This window comes from Eptatretus burgeri, chromosome 3, assembly GCF_056783735.1.
Source record: "Eptatretus burgeri isolate ZD-2024b chromosome 3, Ebu_testis_v1, whole genome shotgun sequence".
Classification (NCBI taxonomy): Eukaryota; Metazoa; Chordata; class Myxini; order Myxiniformes; family Myxinidae; genus Eptatretus; species Eptatretus burgeri.
The window spans coordinates 139,470,804-139,497,144 of record NC_140963.1 but is presented as its reverse complement, the minus strand read 5'-3'; the positions used below and the strand labels follow the sequence as shown (position 1 = coordinate 139,497,144).

The 26,341-nt window shown below is 48.6% G+C and overlaps 1 protein-coding gene across 3 annotated transcripts in view; it reads right to left on the bottom strand.

Annotated features, from left to right (window-relative positions):
* The window catches only part of LOC147031127 (coxsackievirus and adenovirus receptor homolog), a 60,303-nt gene extending 51,956 nt beyond the window's left edge, over positions 1–8,347 (bottom strand). For 2 of the 3 annotated variants that reach the window (XM_085875907.1, XM_085875908.1), the window contains exon 1: positions 8,130–8,345. Coding sequence is in view for 1 of the 3 variants with exons in the window: in XM_085875905.1 (XP_085732031.1) it covers positions 8,130–8,175 (46 nt within the window). In the remaining 2 variants the exon portion in view is untranslated. Of the gene's footprint in view, positions 1–8,129 lie in introns of all 3 variants that reach the window. The other variant, XM_085875905.1, reaches the window with a different exon arrangement.
* Between the last annotated feature and the right edge of the window lie 17,994 nt (positions 8,348–26,341).

The window sequence follows — 26,341 nt, the reverse complement described above, 5'->3', positions numbered from 1 at the left end:
CTGTCATTACAATGGTTTAGCAACGGAAAAATGAAAGCAAAAGAGTCACCAAGTGAGACGTCTGTGAAAACAAAACCCTTGTAATGAAGGCCAGAGGAAGAAGCTGTTTGAGTGGCAAGTTAAATCTCTCATAAAGTAGATAAAAATGACAAAATAATTTACTAATAGTGCAGCTTCCAGCCTTACACACATGAACACCATGAAAACCCTTTCAAATGACAGATCATCACAGTGAGAGCCTTAAATCACTGAACTTGCACATCAACCTCCTCTATATTTCAACTCAACTTCTCATGCCTGAAGTTATTCCAAAACAAGACCCAATGTTCCAATACTTCATCCCCCACCGATACACCTCATATTTATCTCCCATAATGAGGTCGAGATATATCCTGTGACATGCTACAAAATGGCAGAATGTACAAAGTGCATTATATTCGTGCCTTCCAAACAGAGGGGTTCTAGCCTGTGGACTCTCGCTCTTGGCCTCAAAACATTAACAATTTCACCAGGCTGAACAGTTCACGTTTTGATCCCACTTGATAGGCTGGATCTGAATCCGGACCTTCTGTATATCGTTTTGAAATATCATGCGGTATATCGTTTTTTGGCCTCATCTCTCAAAGGTGAAGAATCACTTCAAAAAAATTAACATTCAAAAAAAAAAAAAATCTCGTATCTGGATTCAGATCTTCACCAAAATCAAATCATTTCGTCCTTGTCACACACCCATTCGGTCCAACAAATTTCCGCTGAATCCATCCACAACCTTTTGAGATATCCTGCACACAGAAAGACAAACAGAGAGGGATGAAAACATCATCGCCGTCCACCTTCAGTGGTGGAGGTGACTCGAGGGCTGCGATCGGAGACGGTTCCCGATATGGCCAACTCGTAATGTTATCCAATTGGTAGCACTTGAAATTTTGCATCATAATGAAAACAAACGTGTTTGTTTGTTTGTTGTTGTTGTTTTTTCTCCCCTAAAAAGTGGGAAACCACAACTAAAAACACTCAATGCCTCCCTTTGGGAAACATAACTAAAATAATAATAATAATAATAATAATGGAAAAATTCAATCATTTAAAAACATTTAAATTTTAAAAAAAGAATGAAAAATATTTAAATAATTGAAATTTTGAGGAAAAAAAAAATTTGAAAATTGAAAAGTTCAATAAAATCACTTGAATAGAAAGTTGGACAGCACAAACACCAAGACTAAACACTTCATTCCTCTCTCCAGGAGCCATAACAATCCTTTCCAAAAGGTGACCGGCATGGTTACGCTTCTGTCCACTTGAGAGTTTGTTGTGGTGGAGCTTGGTGGAATTTAAAATGGTGAGCCAACATCGTGGCAATGAGAGTGCCATTCGACAATGCTTACCTTAAAGGGGGGGGAGACCTCAAGGCGGCACATGTGGAATACACTGGATGAAAAAAAATTCACAAAACGAACAGCCAGGCATGCAACGGAGTCCAAAGCTGCAAGAATGAACCAATCTCCGCACGCTGATCAAAAGCACATGCTTCTCTCCGAACTCAAACGCTCCACTTCGTAAAGTATCATTTACAGGTGATTCAAACGGTCCAAAAAAGGTTTAAAAAAAACTTGAAACCCATACCAGACATCTCAATTTTAGCATCACTCGGATTTTATTTAAGCGTCTTCACGGTGTCGTTAAACCAGTTCAGCTTCAATGGCCTTCCTTTGTTTTCTGGCATTTGGTGTGGTTGGTCGAGCCAAGTTATTGAAGCAGTCACGGCTGTGCCGATTCCTCCAACATCTGGTGGAACAACCGCACAACCCGGAGTCGCGTGGACGGGTGTTCCGCCAGAAACGGCCGCGCTTCTTACGAGTAATGGCTCCATGATGTTTTCCATTCCACTGAGAGTCCTTGGGACGTCCATACCCAAGGCATCATCAGAAAAATGTTGCCATTCCGGTTACAAAATACCATAAACGATTTGAATTGCCGCTTTTGCTTGGCTGGTTAAAGGATCGCAGCAATATGAGTGCTTGGTTAAGAATGCAAAACACAATCTCTTTCGGGTTACACTTCACAGATGGAAAAAATAATTAAATAATACCCCTTGTCTGTATCCCAAATGTAGTTGGGGCTGGTAGGCAGTGTGACCACTACTCATTTTCATAAATGCCAAGGTGAGCCAATGAAAAAAGCCAAGAATTCACAAGGTTTCGGAAAAGCGATGACAATAGAACACCTGTACGCCAAGAAAACCTATAGAAAACCAAGACGCCAAGGTGAACAACGAATAGCCAAGATGTTGTGAAAAAAGCCAAGGAGTGGTCGCACTGCTGGTAGGATACCCCAAATGTGTGCACATTCAATTATCGAGATGTTTAGCATGGGTTCCAATACTGAGCCAGCTATAAACTGCCATCCTGGTGTTTGACACGAAGGTCGAGTCATCAATCTGTCCATCGAATGGACGTGAGCATGGTACATAATAATAATAATCACAATATTATAACAATAATAGTATAATTGGCATACAGCCAGGCTATGATCCTTCCGACTTACGAAAAGGTGAAAAATTGGAAATATTTTGAACATTATTCTTCATGCCTTAAGGAGGTAAAAGTAGGTGGGGGGGGGATTATTCTAAAAATACCCAGGTGAACACACCTTGAAGTGCTGCACAGTCTTGACACATTAACTATCTTATTGTATTGACTTGTCGTTTTTAATAGCATTCTCACACCCACACAGACACGCTTGAATTGCACCATCAGTGTGCTGTACCGTACCGATGATCGTCAGATGCAGACACCGCCCTGGTTCCTGACGATACAATGTTACAATGCACCTTCATTAGTAGCGAGTCAGTGGTAACATTGTATCTTCAGGAACCAGGGCGGTGTCTGCATCCGACGATCATCGGTACGGTACAGCACACCAATAGTGCAATGCATGGTACGGTGCAATAATCATATGGTGCACACCAATAATGCAATGCATGATATGATATGGTGTAATGATATGATATGGTGTAATAATGCAATGCATGATATGATATGGTGTAATCATCATACGGTGCACACCAATCGTGCAATGCATGGTACGGTGTAATCATCATACGGTGCACACCAATAGTGCAATGCATGGTTCGGTGTAATAATCATATGGTGCACACCAATAATGCAATGCATGGTACGGTGCAATCATCATACGGTGCACACCAATCGTGCAATGCATGGTACGGTGTAATCATCATACGGTGCACACCAATAGTGCAATGCATGGTACGGTGTAATAATCATATGGTGCACACCAATAATGCAATGCATGGTTTAGTGTAATCAATCATACGGTGCACACCAATCGTGCAATGCATGGTATGTTGTAATCATCATACGGTGCACACCAATCGTGCAATGCATGGTATGTTGCAATCAATCATACGGTGCACACCAATAGTGCAATGCATGGTACGGTGTAATAATCATACGGTGCACACCAATAGTGCAATGCATGGTATGTTGTAATAATCATACGGTGCACACCAATAATGCAATGCATGGTTTAGTGTAATCAATCATACGGTGCACACCAATAGTGCAATGCATGGTACGGTGTAATAATCATACGGTGCACACCAATAGTGCAATGCATGGTACGGTGTAATAATCATACGGTGCACACCAATAGTGCAATGCATGGTACGGTGTAATAATCATACGGTGCACACCAATAGTGCAATGCATGGTACGGTGTAATAATCATACGGTGCACACCAATAATGCAATGCATGGTTTAGTGTAATCAATCATACGGTGCACACCAATCGTGCAATGCATGGTTTAGTGTAATCAATCATACGGTGCACACCAATCGTGCAATGCATGGTACGGTGTAATAATCATACGGTGCACACCAATAGTGCAATGCATGGTACGGTGTAATAATCATACGGTGCACACCAATAGTGCAATGCATGGTACGGTGTAATAATCATATGGTGCACACCAATAATGCAATGCATGGTTTAGTGTAATCAATCATACGGTGCACACCAATCGTGCAATGCATGGTATGTTGTAATCATCATACGGTGCACACCAATCGTGCAATGCATGGTATGTTGCAATCAATCATACGGTGCACACCAAGAATGCAATGCATGGTACGGTGTAATAATCATATGGTGCACACCAATAATGCAATGCATGGTACGGTGTAATAATCATATGGTGCACACCAATAATGCAATGCATGGTACGGTGTAATAATCATACGGTGCACACCAATAATGCAATGCATGGTACGGTGTAATAATCATATGGTGCACACCAATAATGCAATGCATGGTACGGTGTAATAATCATATGGTGCACACCAATAATGCAATGCATGGTTTAGTGTAATCAATCATACGGTGCACACCAATCGTGCAATGCATGGTATGGTGTAATCCATATGATGTGGTACGGCACTATGTGCAGCGCACGTGACCACACCTTTGTGCTCCATTGTAATTGGATTATCGATGCACGGAAGATCATTTCCATTCCGTTGTTACGGCCACTTGAGGTGTTAACAATGGCGACACCAGTCAGCTCCGTTGGTCACCTCAAAGTGTTCACCAATAATCTTGTTTGTTTGTTTTTCAAATCCATCACTGCGACATTAAAATCCATCATCGTCCTGTTCTCACAACTTCTCCACATTATCCTGATGGTTTGTGTTTCTCGGCACGTCACAAGCTACAGGTATGCATGGATGCAACGTCTTTCCAGACGAGACCAACCACAAAAATCTCGTGGAAGAACCGCACAAGGCGGATTATCGAGGATCGCTTTGTCGGTTGTGATGTTCCAACAAACCCTGAAATATTCCTCCGTGACAGGTAGCCATCGACGTCACCCACGTGTGAATAAACAGGTAAACATACCTGCGCGAGAGGCCTCGTCATCGAGAATGTCTCGTGTTACTGGAATGTTTAATTATCCTTCTTTTTTTCACTTCAGGCACAATGCACCTCAACTCAAAGACATCCAATATTGTCTTTCTGAGCTGACGTGTTAACAGCGAGAATAGCCCTGCCACGTCGGTGAGCAAAACTCGCAGCCAACACGTCCGGGCTAAACTGAGATCCGTCCCATGGGAAGGTGCCGAGAGAGAGCGAGAGATAGAGACACAGAGACAGACAGACAGACAGACAGACAGACAGACAGAGAGTGAGAGAGACAGTCAGACAGACAGACAGAGAGCGAGAGAGAGAGACAGTCAGACAGACAGACAGAGAGCGAGAGAGACAGTCAGACAGACAGACAGACAGAGAGCGAGAGAGACAGTCAGACAGACAGACAGACAGAGAGCGAGAGAGACAGTCAGACAGACAGACAGACAGAGAGCGAGAGAGACAGTCAGACAGACAGACAGACAGAGAGCGAGAGAGACAGTCAGACAGACAGACAGACAGAGAGCGAGAGAGACAGTCAGACAGACAGACAGACAGAGAGCGAGAGAGACAGACAGACAGACAGACAGAGAGCGAGAGAGACAGTCAGACAGACAGACAGACAGAGAGCGAGAGAGACAGTCAGACAGACAGACAGACAGAGAGCGAGAGAGACAGTCAGACAGACAGACAGACAGAGAGCGAGAGAGACAGTCAGACAGACAGACAGAGAGCGAGAGAGACAGTCAGACAGACAGACAGAGAGCGAGAGAGACAGTCAGACAGACAGACAGAGAGCGAGAGAGACAGTCAGACAGACAGACAGAGAGCGAGAGAGACAGTCAGACAGACAGACAGAGAGCGAGAGAGACAGTCAGACAGACAGAGAGCGAGAGAGACAGACAGACAGATAGAGAGCGAGAGAGACAGACAGACAGATAGAGAGCGAGAGAGACAGACAGACAGATAGAGAGCGAGAGAGACAGACAGACAGATAGAGAGCGAGAGAGACAGACAGACAGATAGAGAGCGAGAGAGACAGACAGACAGATAGAGAGCGAGAGAGACAGACAGACAGAGAGCGAGAGAGACAGACAGACAGACAGCGAGAGAGACAGACAGATAGAGACAGTGAGAGACAGAGATAGAGCGAGAGACAGACAGAGAGAGAGACAGACAGATAGAGACAGAGAGACAGCGAGAGACAGAGATAGAGTGAGAGACAGAGATAGAGTGAGAGACAGAGATAGAACGAGAGACAGAGATAGAACGAGAGACAGAGATAGAACGAGAGACAGAGATAGAACGAGAGACAGAGATAGAATGAGAGACAGAGATAGAACGAGAGACAGAGATAGAACGAGAGACAGAGACAGAGACAGAGACAGAGATAGAGACAGAGACAGAGACAGAGAGACAGAGACAGAGAGACAGAGAGACATTTTCATTTTATTTTTGTTCCCAAAGTTTACCACCTTCATTTATTCAATTTTCTCTTGTGCCTCTCAAACAATGGCCACGTCTCACTGGTCGTCGTCATCCCAGACTTGCCCTCCTCCGGGAGCGATGTCAGATCACAAAAGAGTAGAATATCAAGACTCCCTGTGATGAGATGGTGAGATCAGGTTGGAGGGAGTTAATTAGATCAAAGTTTAAAAAAAAAATAATTAATTACCAACACATTACTGGGTTCATCACCCTCATCGTCCCCCATCCGCCATCCTCCTGACACATCACCCCCGGTAACCATGTCCCCCTTCCCACTGTGCCATTTCTCTCCATAAACATGAAAAGAACCTTGAACAGTGTGTCGTATCAAACAGCAGTGGAGCAACAACATGTAGGGTAGGGGTCCAACAGCCCGACATCGACGTGAACCCTTTCACTGCCAAGTGAGAGTAAACGTGGACAACCAACATGGCTGCGTCGACCCTCACGGGAGACGAGTTCTGGTCTCCGACGGACAGACGTGAAAGGCTTCACTTTGTTTTGACGCTTCCAGGAAAAGGGTCAAACGTTCCATTCCCAGACTGGTCCAGCCACACAACGTCTCCTTGAAGTGAACACGGACGAACACGTGAAACGCACAACTCCTCGGATCAGTCACAGCACCTTCAAACAAACCGATGGAATGCAACATCTAACGTTGACAACACGAGATCCACCCGGGAGGGGGTCTTCGACCAACTCGAGGTGGAGGCGGCGGTGACCTGTTGATGGTCCGCAGGAATCCCTCACCTTACACAATACCTCTCCTGTACTGGATTCACACCCTCAGCCAATGACGCTACCCCCCCCCGTCCCCCAAAAAGAAGAAGAAGATGGATATTATACCAAGAGTTTGGATAATGAAAGTATCGCCGAAGCAATAAAGATCACAAATAGAAAAGTGGTCTATTTATTACGTACGCAAATATGTCTGGAATTTTGGTTCGTCCCCACCCCCCCCTGCTCCCCCCTTTCTGCATGCACATCATGCATCACAACCGCTCCACACCCAAACAAACAAACCAACCAACCACCCTTACCCTCCAACACTAATTAGATAATCAACGTTTCCTTGGTTATTAATGGGAAGAAGCCGTGAAATGGACTTCATCCCGGAACGAGTGCACGATGTCGATGACGGCGAAGAGATTTCACGTGGAGAATAAAATAAACTTTTGAACACATCGTGAACGGCGCACGGCACGACGAATGGCGAAATGAAAAAATTATTCAATAATCTCCGGATTCGGTGATCACGGAGGTGCGTTGCCATGGCGACGGTAACGTGGGGAACGAGTTCCGATATTGCGAACCGAGGACCCATGCCCTGCGCGAGTACAGTACCGAGGTTCGCGGTTCTACTGTGCAGTAGACGTGGGGTCACGTCGGGTAGACGACCATCGTGGGGTCGCATCATCGTGTGTAAACAACCGGCGTGGCGACCACCGAGGAGGGGAGCGGACGAGAGGCGATGCGCGGTCAGTGACGTCACAAGAACTGGAATGAGGGGATCTCTCTCACACACACACACACACACACATATACACACACACACACACACACACACACACACACACACACACACACACACACACACACACACATACATACATACACACACACACACACACACACACACACACACACACACACATACACACACACACACACAGTTAGACAGGCAGTTCGACGGTGTCCCAAATGATGATGTTCTCACCGGACAGAAGGGCCAGGATTGGAAGGAGTGATGTGAGAAGCTTCATCTTCACCAACCAGTTTGCCTGTCTGGGCGAGATCCCAAAGAGAGAAAAACACACACACAGGAGGGTAAGAGAGGAGGAGGAGGAGGAGGGAGCGAGGGGATGATGGAGCAACAAGGAGAGAAGGAAGGCGAATGAAGAGCACGAGCGTAAATATGTGCAGCCTCCAGAGCGCCCTCATGCCACGCCCCTACACAGTCCCCGCCCTCATGCCACGCCCCTACACAGTCCCCGCCCTCATGCCACGCCCCTACACAGTCCCTGCCCTTAAAATATTTGCGTCTGCCTCTTCCTCTTCTTCTTCTTCCTAAACATGATGGAGTTTGAATCAAGTTCGTACTCAGATATCCTGACGTAAGATGTCTGTTATTGTGGTTAAACTACTGTTTCAGTGTTGGGTTCGTGGCTTGTTTCGCTCCAACTTTAATCGTGTTTACATACATATATATATATATATATATATATATATATATATATATATATATTGTTGTGGTTACCAGATTCGCAAACCACCATTCAGGTCCCTTAGGTGAGGTATCTCGGTAAGTGCATGTGTAGTTAGGTCCAAACCCGTTGTCTAGTGGGAATACATGTCATTTATACGTGCTGCGACTCTTCAGGATAGCCGTTTTTCTTTTACTATCTTTATTTTGGACCAACCGCCATGATCACAACCACAACATCAACCACCGACCACAACCACCGCTTCACCACAACCGCCACGACCTTCACGCACACCTCACAACCGTAGCATCGCCACCGTTCTTGCCCCGCTGTGGGTACCGGTGTTGGACTCATGCAGAACGCGCGTCGAACAGCGTGTACAAAATCACGGATTTTGTGCTTCAAAAACGGATCAAAAACGACACACGCCCACTTTTTGCCGTCCAATCGGTGAGCGAGGGGCGATTTGGCCCCGCCTCCAGAACGATCGATATATGCAAATTTGTGGATCAAAAAGCCTTCACGCCCACTTTTTCTCGGGCCAATGGGGAGCGAGGTGAAAGGTCAAAGGGAGGGGGTCAAAGGCGAAGTTACGGGGGGATAAAAGGACGGTGTTCGTCAGTCAGAAGAGAGTCGCAGAGGAGAACGAGAAGGAGTCGAGAACGAGAAAGAGTCGCAAACGAGAACGAAAGAAGTCTGGAGCCCGAAGCCTGCAGTGGCAGGAGAAGCTGAAGAGAGTCGGACGAGGGGGTGCTCGCGTCGGTGCCAGGAGCTGCACGCCCGAGGGAGGCCGGCAGCGCGACCTGGCCGAGGTGGAGACGCACACCAGGGATAATAAAGATCCTCTATACCCCGAGCATCAGCAACCCCCTCCTGTTTCCCCCCGCGCTGAGATAGTGCGACCAAGGGGGCCCCGTTCCCACCCCCTGCCAGGCACTGTCCACGAGGCCCGCGGGTTGCGGGGCCATCGCCCCTCCGCGTCTCATCACCAGACGGGTAGGCCCGACCCGGTCTCGGCCTCAGGCCTGCCCCATTCTTGGGGGATTTCTTTTCCTTGGTTTTGGGTATGTGTTGTCGGCGCCGTCTGTGAAGTAGAATTGTATAAGTGTTGCCGTGTGCTCGGTAGTCGGTATTAGTTCTGCACTGTGTTTTCACTTTTATGTTTGCTTTTTGTGTAAATGGAATTGTGTTTTCTTTTTTGTGTGCATTTGGTGGAATTGTATTTGTGTGCTTTCCGTTCGTCGCGAATAAATGTGCTTTATTGTTGAACTGTTCTCCCGCTTCGCTTCGTCTTTTCCTCCATTGAATCCCCATCTTGCTTCACGTAAAGGGTTGGTAGTGGGCTGAATACGCCCGATAATTAATCGAACCGTCGAGGTCGACGATAACACCGCTCGGTTATTCTGATAGTACGGAACGGGTCGCTTAAGTGGCCCGTGTCCGAAGTCGACCTGCGGCGAGGTGCGATCGCCCGGTCTACCCTCCGCGTGGGTACTTAGGTAGTTCGAATTTGGCGAGCAACCCTATCCCACGCGGGGGCTGATTGGCTCGATCGCGGTGAGACCGAAAGGTCCACCCGTGACTGGTTCCCGGCGTTAGTCCGAGGGTCACGACTGGATTGTCCGTCCGGTGGGCGACGTGCCGCGATTCGAGTTACGTGGCCGTCGCACGCCGGCGGGCGCGAAATCCGCAACAATATATATATAATCCTGGCAAGGGTACCCACGTTGCTCGGTGCCGTTTTAACCCTGTTGACATTTTGAAGAAATCAATTTTCTTTTTTATCTTGCCAAAACCAAGTTTTTGCAAGATATGTTAGTCAGCTTGTATGTTTTTTTTTGTTTGTTTGTTTGTCTGTAATCACGTATAAATCACTATGCAGAGCACAGTTTTCATTGGAAATTTTTGTAACTTCGCATATCAGAGGCCTATAGAGATCCCTTTCAGTGCACAAAATTTTGACGGTCAAGGTCAAAGGTCAAGGTCACTTTGTCGCAAATCAGGGGAGTCAACGAAACCCTTATTTTTTGAGTAATTTTGATCGGATCGTCTTCAAACTTCATGGGAATATAGTTCATGGTCTGGTGCTCAGCTGATTAATTTTTGGTGGCGATTGGCCTTGACCTTCATGGTTAGCGCCTAAGGTCAAACATATTTGACCCCAAGGTCAAATTTTCAAGTTTTAGGAACCATATCGTGTAGTACCTCAAATTGAACACCTCGATGAGTGCTTTCTAGATATGTCAAGCTTGAGACATTATGACGTCATTTGGTGACGTTATGAGGCAAAAGCATATTTTTCATGGTTACTCTGTAGAACGATTCTCATCGGAATCTCTCATAGGCAGATATTCCTCAAGGAGTCGCTCCTGGTGGATAGCAGCTCTGTTCACCTCAGTGTGACCTTAAATAAGTCACACGTGGTCACCTTTTGGCAAGATACGGTTTATTTTCTGGTTTTTTTTTGCTTCTTCTTGTTGTGGGTGCCTGAAACACTTCTCTACACCCCCCAAGGAATGGGGTTGGGGATTATTTATTATTACCTTTCATATAGCCACAGAGGCTTCAGCACGATAGCGTGAGTGAGAAAAATCCACCCCCCCCCCAAAAAAAAAATTCCAACTTTTTTTTCTAAATTTTATAGTGTTCGTTCGCCGGAAACACTCGCCTGCACTCACTGATGAACCTCTGAAAGTTTGACGAAGATCCGTTCAGCCATCTCTGAGAAAAATGGCGACACGGTCACACACACACGCACACGCACGCGCACGCACACGCACATGTGAACGCACAAACACACACGCACACGCACACACACGCACGCGCACAAACACACACGCGCACGCACACACACACCTCTTATTACATATTCATGTATATATATATATATATATATATATATATATATATATATATATATATATATATATATATATATATATATTGTTGTGGTTACCAAATTCGCAAACCACCATTCAGGTCCCTTAGGTGAGGTATCTCGGTAAGTGCATGTGTAGTTAGGCCCAAACCCGTTGTCTAGTGGGAATACATGTCATTTATACGTGCTGCGACTCTTCAGGATAGCCGTTTTTCTTTTACTATCTTTATTTTGGACCAACCGCCATGATCACAACCACAACAACAACCACCAACCACAACGCCGCTTCACCACAACCGCCACGACCTTTACCGTCACAACTCGCCACCATCGCATCACCGTCATCTCGCGCCACTCATGGGCACCGATGCTGGACTCGTGTAGGGCGCACGTTGAACAGCGTGTACAAAATCACGGATTTTGTGCTTCAAAAACGGATCAAAAACGAAACACGCCCACTTTTTGCCGTCCAATCGGTGAGCGAGGGGTGAATTGGCCCCGCCCCCAGGGCGATCGATATATGCAAATTTGTGGATCAAAAAACCTTCACGCCCACTTTTTCTCGGGCCAATGGGGAGCGAGGTGAAAGGTCAAAGGGAGGGGTCAAAGGCGAAGTTACGGGGGGGATAAAAGGACGGTGTTCGTCAGTCAGAAAAAGGAAGAGGAGAACGAGAAAGAAAAGGAGAACGAGAACGAAAAACGAGAACGAGAAGGAGTCGGAACGGAGGGGACGAGTGTGGAAGTCTGGAGCCCGAAGCCTGCAGTGGCTGGAGAAGCTGAAGAGAGTCGGACGAGGGGGTGCTCGCGTCGGTGCCGGGAGCTGCACGCCCGAGGGAGGCCGGCAGCGCGACCTGGCCGAGGTGGAGACGCACACCAGGGATAATAAAGATCCTCTATACCCCGAGCATCAGCAACCCCCTCCTGTTTCCCCCCGCGCTGAGATAGTGCGACCAAGGGGGCCCCGTTCCCACCCCCTACCAGACACCGTCCACGAGGCCCGCGGGTTGCGGGCCATCGCCGCTCCGCGTCTCATCACCAGACGGGTAGGCCCGACCCGGTCTCGGCCTCAGGCCCGCCTCATTCTTGGGGGATTTCTTTTCCTTGGTTTTGGGTATGTGTTGTCGGCGCCGTCTGTGAAGTAGAATTGTATAAGTGTTGCCGTGTGCTCGGTAGTCGGTATTAGCTCTGCACTGTGTTTTCACTTTTATGTTTGCTTTTTGTGTAAATGGAATTGTGTTTTCTTTTTTTTGTGTGCATTTGGTGGAATTGTATTTGTGTGCTTCCCGTGTGCCGCGAATAAATGTGCTTTATTGTTGAACTGTTCTCCCGCTTCGCTTCGTCTTTTCCTCCATTGAATCCCCATCTTGCTTCACGTAAAGGGTTGGTAGTGGGCTGAATACGCCCGATAATTAATCGAACCGTCGAGGTCGACGATAACACCGCTCGGTTATTCTGATAGTACGGAACGGATCGCTTAAGTGGCCCGTGTCCGAAGTCGCCCTGCGGCGAGGTGCGATCGCCCGGTCTACCCTCCGCGTGGGTACTTAGGTAGTTCGAATTTGGCGAGCAACCCTATCCCACGCGGGGGCTGATTGGCTCGATCGCGGTGAGACCGAAAGGTCCACCCGTGACTGGTTCCCGGCGTTAGTCCGAGAGGGTCACGACTGGATTGTCCGTCCGGTGGGCGACGTGCCGCGATTCGAGTTACGTGGCCGTTCGCACGCCGGCGGGCGCGAATACCGCAACACTGGTGTCAGGTCGTGCGATACAAATTCATCGCCCTCCTCGCGGCACTGGTATCGGAGAACAGGAAAACGGGCTGTCCTGTCTCCAATTAAATTCACGGGAATCGGTCCAGGGGTGAGAGAAGCGACCCCCGATTCCCTCCAAATTACGAGCGAGCTAAATTAACCCTTCACGAGAAGCAAGATGGCGTCTCAAGGCGAGCGGGAGCCGGGGGTATTAGAAATGTATATGTGTAATAATGTAGAGTCCATGGCCCAGGATGGAATCCCCGAGCAGGAAATGTTGATTGTGCAGGAACACGGACTCGCCCAACTGAACCCAGGGCCCGAGGTGGGTGCGGCAGCGGCCGCGGTGTATGACACCTCCCCCCCTCTCCACCAAGACCCTTCCCCAACCCCTGCCGAAACGGCTCACTTGAGTGCATCCGACATGGCCCAGCTATTCACCATGCTGGCACAAATGAATGCGGCAATGACAAATGAAATAAAAAAACGAAATGAAAGACATGAACAAACAAATAAACGAAAAGATGGATACATTCACAAACGAAATAAAACGCATGAAAACTAAAATGGAAACAAACATGAAGGAAGAAACGAGAAAGCTACGGGGTGAGACGCAGAACATGGGCCGATGCCTGCAGGCGGGCATGAAGGCCGTGAGCAGGAACTTAAAATGGCGACTCCACGTGTCGGAACAAACGAGCTGGAAGGGGGTGCAACGGCTGACAGGCCCGCGGTGGAGGCGGGTAAGGAAAAAGTAATTCGGGAGACAAGAGACGAGGTGAAAGTAATTGCGAGGGAGAGAAAAGAACAATTAATACGGAGAGCAAGGATGAGGTACGCGGAGATCGTGAAAGAGCAAGGAGTGAAAAACAGGGAAGGACGGGAGCGACTTAAAGAGAAAGCAAGGTTGACCTACATAAAGATAAGGGAAAGACGCCAGAAAGAAGCAGAGACCAATAAACACGATGAAGACGGGGTAAGTGACGCGCACACACACACGGAGGTAGTGGAGGACAATGGGGGTGAGCTCGCGGAGCGTGTGGGGACCCAGTGCGAGCACCTGGATGGCCTCCTCCAGGAACGAGGGGAGCGAGTCTGCCCCCTTGAGGCGAGTCACGACCAGGTGGGTTCGGTCGTGCTTTGCGAGGTTGAGGGGACGAGTGCTGCGAACGGGTGCTTGGAGAGCTTGGGGGGTATAGAGGCCCCGGAGACCCTTGTGGGGACTCGAATCCCCAGTGTGGTTGTCCCTGTGTGTGTGGTGCAAGGTGTGAGTGCGTCCCTGTGTCTGGAAGCGACCCCGTGAGTGGTGTGGTGGCGATGGTGCCAGAGTACGTGCTTCCCAGCCCCGCGTGTGTGGGTGAGGCACCGTGTGTGAGTGAGGCACGGAGTATGGATGAGGCACCACAGGTTAGTGCCCCCGCGTGTGTGGGTGAGGCACCGTGTGTGGAAGCGACCCCGTGTGTGAATGGTGAGGTGGCGATTGTGCCGGAGTGTGTGCTTCCCAGCACGCCGAGTGTGGATGAGGCACCGTGTGTGCAAGAGAGGCCGTGTGTGGATGAAACGGCCGGTATGGATGAGGCACCGCGGTTGAGTTCCCCTGCGTGTGTGGGTGAGGCACCGTGTGTGAGTGAGGCCGTATGTGTGGATGGAACGGCCAGTGTGAGTGAAGAACCGCGGATGAGTGCCCCCGCGTGTATGAGTGAGGCACCGTGTGTGAGTGTCGCCGTGTGTGTGAGTGAGGCACCGCGGGTGTGTGCCCCCGCGTGTATGAGTGAGGCACGGTGTGTGGATGAGGCACCGCGGTTGAGTTCCCCCGCGTGTATGAGTGAGGCACGGTGTGTGGATGAGGCACCGCGGTTGAGTGCCCCCGCGTGTATGAGTGAGGCACGGTGTGTGGATGAGGGACAGCGGTTGAGTTCCCCCGCGTGTGTGAGTAGTATGGTTTGTGTGAGTAGTGAGGCACGCGTGAGTGAACGGCCGTGTGCAAGGGAGACCGTGTGTGTGAGAGAGCGGTATGTAAGGGAGATGTCGGTTGGCATGCGGGAGCACGCAGCCGCGTCTCCCGGTGTGAATGTGATGGAGTGGACTGTGTGCGTCGTAACACGCAGGTGTGCGTGGGTTGAATGGAGACGGAGACGGCGACAGAGGAGAGAAAGCCGGGTAGCGGCTGTAGTTGTTTCGAGGACCGTGCCGGGTTCGCCCAGCAGTGAGCACGCGGTTCGTGCTGTGCAACGCACGAGACCACCACGTGCTCGCTTGCGAGAGTGAAGTCCCGGTCCGGAAACGCACGCGGTGGATTTGCCGATCCCGCGGACGGACAAAGTTTAGGCAGGTAAATGGATTTGGACCGGACGGGTTCTCCACGCGATCGTGTGTTCAGCTCCAACGGGCAAAGCACATGTGTTCGCGTGGGAAACCCCTCGAGACGTGGGGCTTATGTTTTTTTTTTTGCGCACGGTGACGTCATGGCTGCACGTGTGGTTGGAATCCGGCAGGAGGGGTATCTCTGCCGGATGGCACCGTCCAAGGAGGGACGAGGAACACGTGCAGCTGCATGACGTCACGGACAGGTGCAAAGTGCGCGAGCTCTGAGTTGCCGCGCAGGTGCTGCGCATGGAAAAAAAAAAAAAGAGCAAGCCTCACTTTCGGGTGCACAGGATTCCTGGGCAAGGGGTGAAAGACCCCCTTACCCTGGGCACAGGATGGAAACTAGTTAGGGGGAAGGGTTAGCTTAGCTAGACCGACTCCATGGGGCAGGGGTAAGTCCTCATGGAGTCCGTGGAATGGATTAGTTAGAGGGATTGTAGCGAGATTTAGGTTGGGAAATAAAATGGGATTATTTTGGAGACAGAGACAGACTTATGAATGTGTAGTGGGGACGTAGCTTAGCTACGTAGTGTTAAAAGGAACGTGCTGTAGTTTAAGGGACGACGTGGGAGCACGAGTTAGTTAGGGGAGGTAGTTAGGAGGATGGCAGAGTTCGGTGGTGAGTGTGTTGAAGAGTTGGAGAGTTGTGAGGTGAGTACTTGTTGAGTGAGTGAGGCCAGCGGGTCTGTGTGTATGGAGTGAATGGGGAATGCATGGTGCGATGAGTGATTGGGGGGAGGAGTGACTCCCGCCCAAGGGACCCCGGGGTCAGAGTAAAGTGAGTTAGCTGGGTTAGTCAAATTGAAAAATGGAGGTCGTTTTGTTGTTGGTGGGGAAGTAGGCTCGAGACCCATTTGGAGGGGTGCAGGAGCCCTGTTGACGGGCTTGGGAGCGTGGCTGCGAAAGGTGAGTATCGCTGAGTGGGTACCCCGGGCACCAGGCTAGTCGGCCGTGGTAGGCCAAGGGCCCATGGGGGGCCGGGACAGAGTAGTGGGCACGGGTGCGCTTGCTTGGTGCGGGGGCTCGGGGCGCCATTAGCCGCGTGGGCAGTGTTGTGGGCACGGGTGACCCTCGGAAAGGGGCCCGGGAGGCCGGCCTGCCACGTGTGCGTTTCAGGGGAGGTGCCATGGGGGGCACTCCCCGGTGTTAGGGAGCTGGTAGGCTCGGAAGCAGTGTAGTGCCCGGGGGTGCCATAGCGGGAGAATCGGCAGAGGGTCGTGCCTGCCAAAGGGAGCCACGTGTCCCAGCCAGGAGACCGTGTGAGGGCACGGAGCGAAAATTGGGGGGCGAGGCCCGAAATTGTGAGGACACCAACATAGGCGACGGGAATCTGGGTTGTTAGAACCAATAGTTTAAGCGAGAGGCGCTTGTTGAAAGCCCCGGGGTAGTTTAACTGTTAAATGGATAGGGTAGATTAGGAGATGTACCCCTCCGCACCATCCATCCCCTCGCTGTCGTTGTGGGCCGCTGGACCCACTTGGTGTTAAGATCGCCGAACTCTGGGGAGGCCATTCTGAGGCTTCGTTGGGCCTCGGCACAGGACGTTAGCTCTCCCTTATTCCCCTCCAGGAAGGGAACGTAGGGGTTGGGAGTAGGCTAGGTGACAGAATAGGTTAGCCGAACAAGGACGATAAAGGGGGTTAGGGGACGATTTATAGTGGGGAAGTAAAAATAAAAACAATAAAAAAATAAGTTGGGGCTAAATTGGGGTTTGACAAATTAAGGGAGTGGGTATGTACAGTGACAGGCAAAGGCGATAGGTGGGAGGGAGACAGGTAGGTAGGTCCGAGCCCGCCTTCCAGTGGCCAGCACCACCGCACTCCCTCCACCAACCTCCACTGAACGGCAAAGGCTAGCCAACTCCATCGGCTGGCCGTGTTTTTCTTCGAGGCGGAGGCCGGCCAACTTCATCGGCAGCTGTTGTTTTGCTGCAAGGCCTGTGCCATCGGCTGGCCGTGTTTTGCTTCAAGACCTGTGCCGGCCACTTCATCTGCAGCGGTGGTACTTCAAGGCCTGTGCCGGCCAGTTCATCTGCCGGCTGTGTTTGCCTGCAGCGGCCTTCTTCTGCGGGCTGTGTTTGCCTGCTCACCTTTGCCATGCCATGCCCACTGCCCACGTTCACCAGCCCCGTTCAATTTTTGCTTTGCCCCCCCTGTTCATTTCCATGTGCGCCAGGATCAAGGCAACAGTTTGCAAGCTGCGAGAACTGCCCTGTTGGCAGCTACAACACGGGCCTGCAGTGGCGGCCCGTGCACCGTGTTTGCGTTCACTGCATTCAGTTCAAACCGTTCATGCATCCATTCGTTGTGCTCATTGCGTGTGCCACTTGAGCTGGCACGGAGACTGCGTTGTGCAGCCCAAGCACCGTTGTGGTTCACTGAGTTCAGTTCAAAAGGGAAGGCCTTGGACTGCGTGTGAGCAGCCAGCCACGTTCCCTGTCACCTGCATTGTTTGAGCCAGAGACTGCATGTGGGCAGCCTGGCTCCCTGCTAACTGCTTTCTTTTTGCAGAGTCAATGATCCTGGGCCATGGTTTAGTGTAAAATTTGTAAGTTAAGGTTAAGATGTACTGTACATATGAGTGCGCCCCCGGCATGTATGTCTTAGCGCCGGCAATTTTATTTAAGTCGTCCGTATGAGTGAGTTTGTTTAGATAGTTACGCAGCCCTCAGGTTATTTATTTTGGGGACACGAATACCATGAATGTCGCACTCAGGGATCCGTAGGTAAAATGTACTAGGGATAAACTACACATGATGGCACACGAAAATTTGACGACTCGGGACGAGTCTGTAAAAAGGGAAGGGGGTAGTGTTGTGGTTACCAAATTCGCAAACCACCATTCAGGTCCCTTAGGTGAGGTATCTCGGTAAGTGCATGTGTAGTTAGGCCCAAACCCGTTGTCTAGTGGGAATACATGTCATTTATACGTGCTGCGACTCTTCAGGATAGCCGTTTTTCTTTTACTATCTTTATTTTGGACCAACCGCCATGATCACAACCACAACAACAACCACCAACCACAACGCCGCTTCACCACAACCGCCACGACCTTTACCGTCACAACTCGCCACCATCGCATCACCGTCATCTCGCGCCACTCATGGGCACCGATGCTGGACTCGTGTAGGGCGCACGTTGAACAGCGTGTACAAAATCACGGATTTTGTGCTTCAAAAACGGATCAAAAACGACACACGCCCACTTTTTGCCGTCCAATCGGTGAGCGAGGGGCGAATTGGCCCCGCCCCCAGGGCGATCGATATATGCAAATTTGTGGATCAAAAAGCCTTCACGCCCACTTTTTCTCGGGCCAATGGGGAGCGAGGTGAAAGGTCAAAGGGAGGGGTCAAAGGCGAAGTTACGGGGGGGATAAAAGGACGGTGTTCGTCAGTCAGAAAAAGGAAGAGGAGAACGAGAAAGAAAAGGAGAACGAGAACGGAGAACGAGAACGAGAAGGAGTCGGAACGGAGGGGACGAGTGTGGAAGTCTGGAGCCCGAAGCCTGCAGTGGCTGGAGAAGCTGAAGAGAGTCGGACGAGGGGGTGCTCGCGTCGGTGCCGGGAGCTGCACGCCCGAGGGAGGCCGGCAGCGCGACCTGGCCGAGGTGGAGACGCACACCAGGGATAATAAAGATCCTCTATACCCCGAGCATCAGCAACCCCCTCCTGTTTCCCCCCGCGCTGAGATAGTGCGACCAAGGGGGCCCCGTTCCCACCCCCTACCAGACACCGTCCACGAGGCCCGCGGGTTGCGGGGCCATCGCCGCTCCGCGTCTCATCACCAGACGGGTAGGCCCGACCCGGTCTCGGCCTCAGGCCCGCCTCATTCTTGGGGGATTTCTTTTCCTTGGTTTTGGGTATGTGTTGTCGGCGCCGTCTGTGAAGTAGAATTGTATAAGTGTTGCCGTGTGCTCGGTAGTCGGTATTAGCTCTGCACTGTGTTTTCACTTTTATGTTTGCTTTTTGTGTAAATGGAATTGTGTTTTCTTTTTTTTGTGTGCATTTGGTGGAATTGTATTTGTGTGCTTCCCGTGTGCCGCGAATAAATGTGCTTTATTGTTGAACTGTTCTCCCGCTTCGCTTCGTCTTTTCCTCCATTGAATCCCCATCTTGCTTCACGTAAAGGGTTGGTAGTGGGCTGAATACGCCCGATAATTAATCGAACCGTCGAGGTCGACGATAACACCGCTCGGTTATTCTGATAGTACGGAACGGATCGCTTAAGTGGCCCGTGTCCGAAGTCGACCTGCGGCGAGGTGCGATCGCCCGGTCTACCCTCCGCGTGGGTACTTAGGTAGTTCGAATTTGGCGAGCAACCCTATCCCACGCGGGGGCTGATTGGCTCGATCGCGGTGAGACCGAAAGGTCCACCCGTGACTGGTTCCCGGCGTTAGTCCGAGAGGGTCACGACTGGATTGTCCGTCCGGTGGGCGACGTGCCGCGATTCGAGTTACGTGGCCGTTCGCACGCCGGCGGGCGCGAATACCGCAACAATATATATATATATTTTTTTGAAACCAAACTCTAATCTGATTGTTGTCACCGAATCACCTCATCCACCTCATTTCGTCATAGCTCGTAAACAAAGTTTTGAAATATCATGAAATATATAAATATATAGTTGTTGGCCCTATCTCTCAATTTCACAAATGAAGCCAATGTTGACCTTTTGACCTTAAAAATAATTGGTGGTTGAATTCATATCATGTAAATCCTGTTCAAATTTCAAGTCAATCGGATGTGTTGGTGTTTGCTTAATGGTTCTGATGGTGGGCTTTGGATCTGAGGATCCTGAGTTCAAATCCCATTTGGCTGTTGAATTAATATCAGGTGGGGTTGACTCTGCCTGTCATCCTTCCAAGGTCGGCAAAATGAGTGCCAGCTTGCTGGTATACTGTGTCGGAGTAGCGACCCGTCCAGGATTGTGCCCAATAGCCAAGGATTCTGCTTCGGCAGCACCGACGCTCTGGACACAGTATGGTCCCAATGGATGGATGGATGGATGGAACAAAGGATTGAACAAAGAATTGAGCCATTCGACCTTCTCACGAGCGGAGTCGGCCGTCGTTCCGTTTGAAGTGAGGGAAAGGATGGAAGGGGAGCATACACCAGAGACAGACTGAAGAAGGCACCACCAGGTTTTTGAGGAGGGAGACAAGTTTGAAAGTCCATTCTTGAGACTGGACAGATGCGGTTTTCTGTCTCTCCCAAGAGTAGATACACTTGTTGTGGGACTTGTAGAATGATCTGAAGTTTATTGAAAGATCTTTACACCCACTAAGACCCTAATAGATGATTATAGCCCCCGATAGACCCTTTTGACCACTTTGATCCTTCAGACCTTTACATTCCTCAGACACATTCTGTCATTTAGAGCTGTTGACCCATTAGACCCCTGCAGATGCACACCACACAAAAATCTATGGAGTCTTCTTGCAAGATACAGACTAGAGGGTGGCAATAAAGTCTGGATACATCGGCGAATATACATTATAAATGGTTTATTATTGACATTACATTGCAATGAATGATATGTTCAATGACATTACATGACATGTTCAATGTGTTGTCCCTCATGAGAAATGCACAGTTCAATGCGCTGTGTAAAATCGCAATGAACGCGGTGCGTTAATGCAGCATTTCCATCAATCCCTGTGCATGCATCCGTGATGCGTTGTCTCAGATGATTCGTGTTTGATTTTTACTGAATAAACCTACGCCTTCAGCATACCTCAGAAGAAGTAATCAAGGGGGTTCAGATCTGGCGAGCGTGCAGCCCACTCCACGGGGCCACATCGTCCAATCCAGTTATGGAAATTACCATCCAACCATTCCCTCACCACTCTGGCGTAATGGGGTGGTGCGCCATCCTGTTGACCTTCCCCTAGCCCATCAAGTGCGGACATTAATTGGTCAAGTAACATGGTCAGATACGTCTTGCCAGTTACATTATCTTCAACGAAAAATGGTCCCAAGACATGTGCTCACCACAGGCCACACCACACCATCACCTTCACCGCTCATTGTTGTTTGGTAGGGGAGATCCAGTGTAGATTGTCTTGCGACCAGTACTAATACCGCATGTTTTGCTTTTTCACCTCCCTGTTCACATAAAAATTAGCTTCGTCGCTGAACAGCAAACAGTCTTCGGTAAAGCGGGCGTTATTGTCCAGGCGATCCGAGAACCATGCACACATTTCCATATACGGTCAGGATCATCCTCGGATAACTTTTGCAGGACTTGCATCTTGTACGGGTGAAAGTTATCCTCCTTGAGAATCTTTTGGACGGTACTGCGAGGCACCCCCAGTTCCATGGATGTCCGGTGAGTTGACGTCTCCGGGCTGGCTATTACCTTCGCGATGACAGTTTCCTTCACCTCGTCAGATACGGATGGTCATCCAGAATGGAGTTTGTCCAACACACTGCCAGCATCCTTGAATTTTTGAACCAGCTTCCCCACTGTGCTATGGGAGACGGCAGCTCTTCTGGGATGACATGCGTTGAAGTGCTCTGCTATCAGTCGATATGACCAGCCATCGCGTCCACTCAGCAGCGTCACCTCAACGCGTTCGTCTTTTGTCAAGGACATCTTCAAATTGTAACAGAATGACATAATATTAATTACGTTTCCAGACTTTATGGCCACACTGTATACACAGACCAGATTTTCTTCAGCAAGTAATGCACAATCTCCAGCAACCAGGCGGGCGGGTACTCTGCTAGTATGAACAGAAATTGCATATTGGGTCACTGAATTGGTTCATGAATCAAAACCTGGAAGCATGTTGTTCTTGAGGTCAAAAAGCTCAAATGGTCAAAGGTCATGGTTGCATAAAATCATCAATTTTCATCCTATTCACTTGAAATTTGAACAGGATTTGCATATTCGGTCACAAACCTGGTTCACCAAAAGTCAGAACGATCGGTGTAACCTTTATGACATGTCAATGGTTTCCATGACAACAATTTCACCCCATTACAATCAAACGGGCCTTTTGTGAATTTGTTATTACCAAACCTCAATAATTTTTCAAGACATCAAATTGAAATGTACAAAGTTTATTTGTAAGTGTGTGTAGTGTATGTGAGGAAAATTAGGTCAACCTTGTCAAAGGTCAAGGTCAAGGCCATCTGAAACATGTAAAACAACCCGATCGGCCGCAATTGGAAAATGTATCAACCGGATTTGTTATGAACATTTGATCATGTAAACACTTGATAGGTCAAATTTTTGAGATTACCAAATCGCTGTTTCCATGGCAGCTATTGTTTATTTCACTTTCGTAAGTATCGTGCTATGTATGACGTCTTTCTTGTTTGGCTGTTTGTTTGTCTGTGAGCAGGATATCGAAAGAAGTTGTAGAAGGATTCGGACGAAACTTGGTGGACAGGATGGTGTGTGACAAGGAAGAATTGATTCGATTTTGATGAAGATCCGGATCCGAATACAATAAATTTTCGATTCTTCACCATTGAAAGATAGGGCCAAAAAAGATATATCGCACGATATCTCAAAATATTTTCGATATTTCTCTTTGCCGATGTTTCTCTTTGCCGATGACTCAACCCTCTGCCGTACCATCTGTCATCCCTCAGACCGGCAAGCAGCAGCTTCTTCGCTCACTGCAGATCTGGATAAAATCACAAACTGGTCCAACACGTGGAACATGTCTTTCAATCCAGACAAATCTCACACTCTCACTATGTCTCTTCGAAAGGACCGTTTACAAAACCCCCCCATCCACTTTCTCAACAATCCTCTGGAAGAAGTCTTTTCTTTCAAGCTTCTGGGTCTCACGATCTGCCATGACCTTTCCTGGGAAAGTCACATTTCCAACCTTGCCTCAAAAGCCAGTCGCCGACTGGGAATCCTCCGTCGTGCAAAGTCCTTCCTCGGCCCTCTTGAGCTCCTGACCACTTACAAAGCTTTTGTCCGTAGCCTGATGGAGTACTGCTCTCCCCTCTGGGCTGGTGCTCCTGCCTCCCACCTTTCTCGACTTCACGCTGTCGAAACCAGGGCTTTTAAGATCATTGGCATCTCCCGCAATGAAGCTGAGTCTTTGGGCCTCTCACTCAATCACCGCAGGTTGGTCGGTGGTCTTTCTGTCTTCTACCGACTCCTCTCCAGCCTTGCCCCCCCTGCTCTCTCTGCGATTTGTCCCAACCACATTTCCACAGGGCGCTCAAGGTCCGCCAACAACCCCCTTCTGGTAAAACTACCAAAATCACGAACCACTGCTCATCTTCACTCTTTCATTCCTCTTTTTTCCCGCCTTTGGAATAAACTTCCTCACTCTATTCTTTCCCATTCTTCCCTTCAGGCTTTCAAAACAGCTGTTCACCACCACCTCTTATCTTCCCCCATCCAAATCCTCGATCTTTTCTACCCCCGATAATCCACCCAAGCCCACTTCCTTCAATTCACCTGCTTTCCTTCCTGAAAGTCCCTTTAATGTCCATCTTCCCCTCGCCATGTTCCCCGTCCCATCCCCATCCCTCTCCCTTCCACAGTTCACCTGTGTCTGTTCCCCAATGTTTTGTCCCTTCCACTCCCGCCCCTCTTGTCTCATGCCTCCTTGCTGTGAGTTGTGTGTTAGCTCTCATACGAGCCTCGACCAAGGTATACAAAAAAAAAAAAAAAAAAAAAGGTTGTGGATGGATTCGGACGAAACTTAGTGGTTGAGTTGGTGAGATGACAAGAGCAAGCCGATTGGATTTTGGTTAAGGTCCAAATCCAGTTCCAGCCTATCAGTGGAACACAAAACGTAAACTGTTCAGCCTGGTGGAGGTGTGCGCTCTACCGAGTGTCATTCCAGCTTATCGTGTGTGGTGTTTCCAAGGAAACTGTAAAATCTGATATACATACCCAGAAAGAGGAGGAACGTGCCCTCTCATGCTCATATGCCATGAAGGAAGGGATAAGTTTATCCCAGCCTAATGACGATTTCCCACATCCTGTACTCGCATTGCCACGGATGTGTCACCAAGTCACTGGAGGTCGCGAGGTCACGGACGTGCACCTGATGGACAGAGAATGTTTGCCTCAATATCCCGACGACAAAGAGAACATTTAAAATGTGGGGGAAAAGGGTCATAGTAAATAAGGAGAAAGATCTCGAGAGTTCAAGGGGTGAGCAGGAAGTGGATTCCTGGCTTTGGGGAATCATCACTGTCATGTTGGTTTCCTCGGGGTGCTTCCATGGACAGGTTCCTTTGCTTTGTTCCAAAGTTCAGGCCCCAGTGTTTGTGAATGGCTCCCACTGGTTTGTATTAATTGTGTTGAAATACTCAGTGGAACCTGTAATAATGGACCCTGTGGGCTTTTCCTCTTATTCTCAGACTTGTTATTCTTATACCCAGACCGTGTCCCTCGGAGTATATGCTGTTGTGTAATATCGTGAAAATTTTGGGTTAATTTTTGCCAACCTAATTTTTTAGTGACTATGGACCATAAATTTATCAAAAATTCTGGTTGGCATTTTTTTGGCCGCCATCTTGGATTATTGGCGGCCATCTTGAAATTCGCTGGGGTAAAAACACATTTCCGACCATATCTTTCCATCTGATAGAGGTATTTACATGATATTAGTATCTAAATGTATGTTTTAGAGGGCTAGCAATCATTTGTGATACTTTATAAAGGTCTAAATATAAAACTTGACAAGGAAATTGTCAATAATGCCATTTTTTAGCTTATATCGGCAGCCAAAATAATGAAATTTTTATTGTTCTTTTTCGATATTTCATAGCTGTTATCATGACCTAATTTGACTATTTTCCCATAAATACCTATTATCACATGTTTAATATTTATTAAATATTTGTTTCTGCTTTTTTTTCAGAATATAGCTACAACAGCCTGAAGAAAGACGGGAGAGCCACCTACAAAAAGACCACGCACCAATGCAAACTATAAACTGTGTATTAAATGTCAAAAACATAGCAGTGATTTGTTGAGACAACACCCAAAATATTCATCAGATGAAAATTTTCTGCATTCTGTCCGTCGTAGGGCTGATTTAGGTGAACTGGAATTCCTTGGAATTCATAACCGACTGGGTGATATAACTGCAGAACAGCTAAAGGACCAACATGCGAAGTGGCATGCTCCATGCTATGCAGAAACTACTAACGTCACAGACATTGGAAGATCTAGCAGGCGGTATGAAACAGCCCTCGCTACACAGGACTCTACCCAGCTAAAGCGAAAGAGAGGTCACCCTAGATCTTGTAGCTCTACACAATCTTCTTCTGCACCAGTACGATGCACACGTTCCCAAATAAGGAAGTTCAATAAAGCTGAGTGCTTCTTTTGTCAGGGTAAAAATACAGATATTCTTCACAGATGTCAAAGTCAAAATGTTGATGAAAAAATGGCAGTGATTGTGCAAAAATGCAACAATGATGAGTGGAAGGTGAACTACAGTGAACTGATAAATTCAAAGGACCCACTTTCTAGAGATTTGATGCATCATAATACCTGCCTGGCAAATCAGTGGAAAAAATACAACCCGCTCAAGCAACCAGTTGCAGAAAAAGACCAAAAGGATTCAGATGATTCTGTAAATTTCTTGGCTGCAGAAATTGAGTTTTACAGTTGCCTTGCAGATAAACAGCTCTGGTGAATATATAGGCATTGATAAAGTACAACAAGATTATGACAATATGATGATGATGTATGGTTTACACAGAACTACCACTCGTGCTGCACTGAAGGAAATTATTG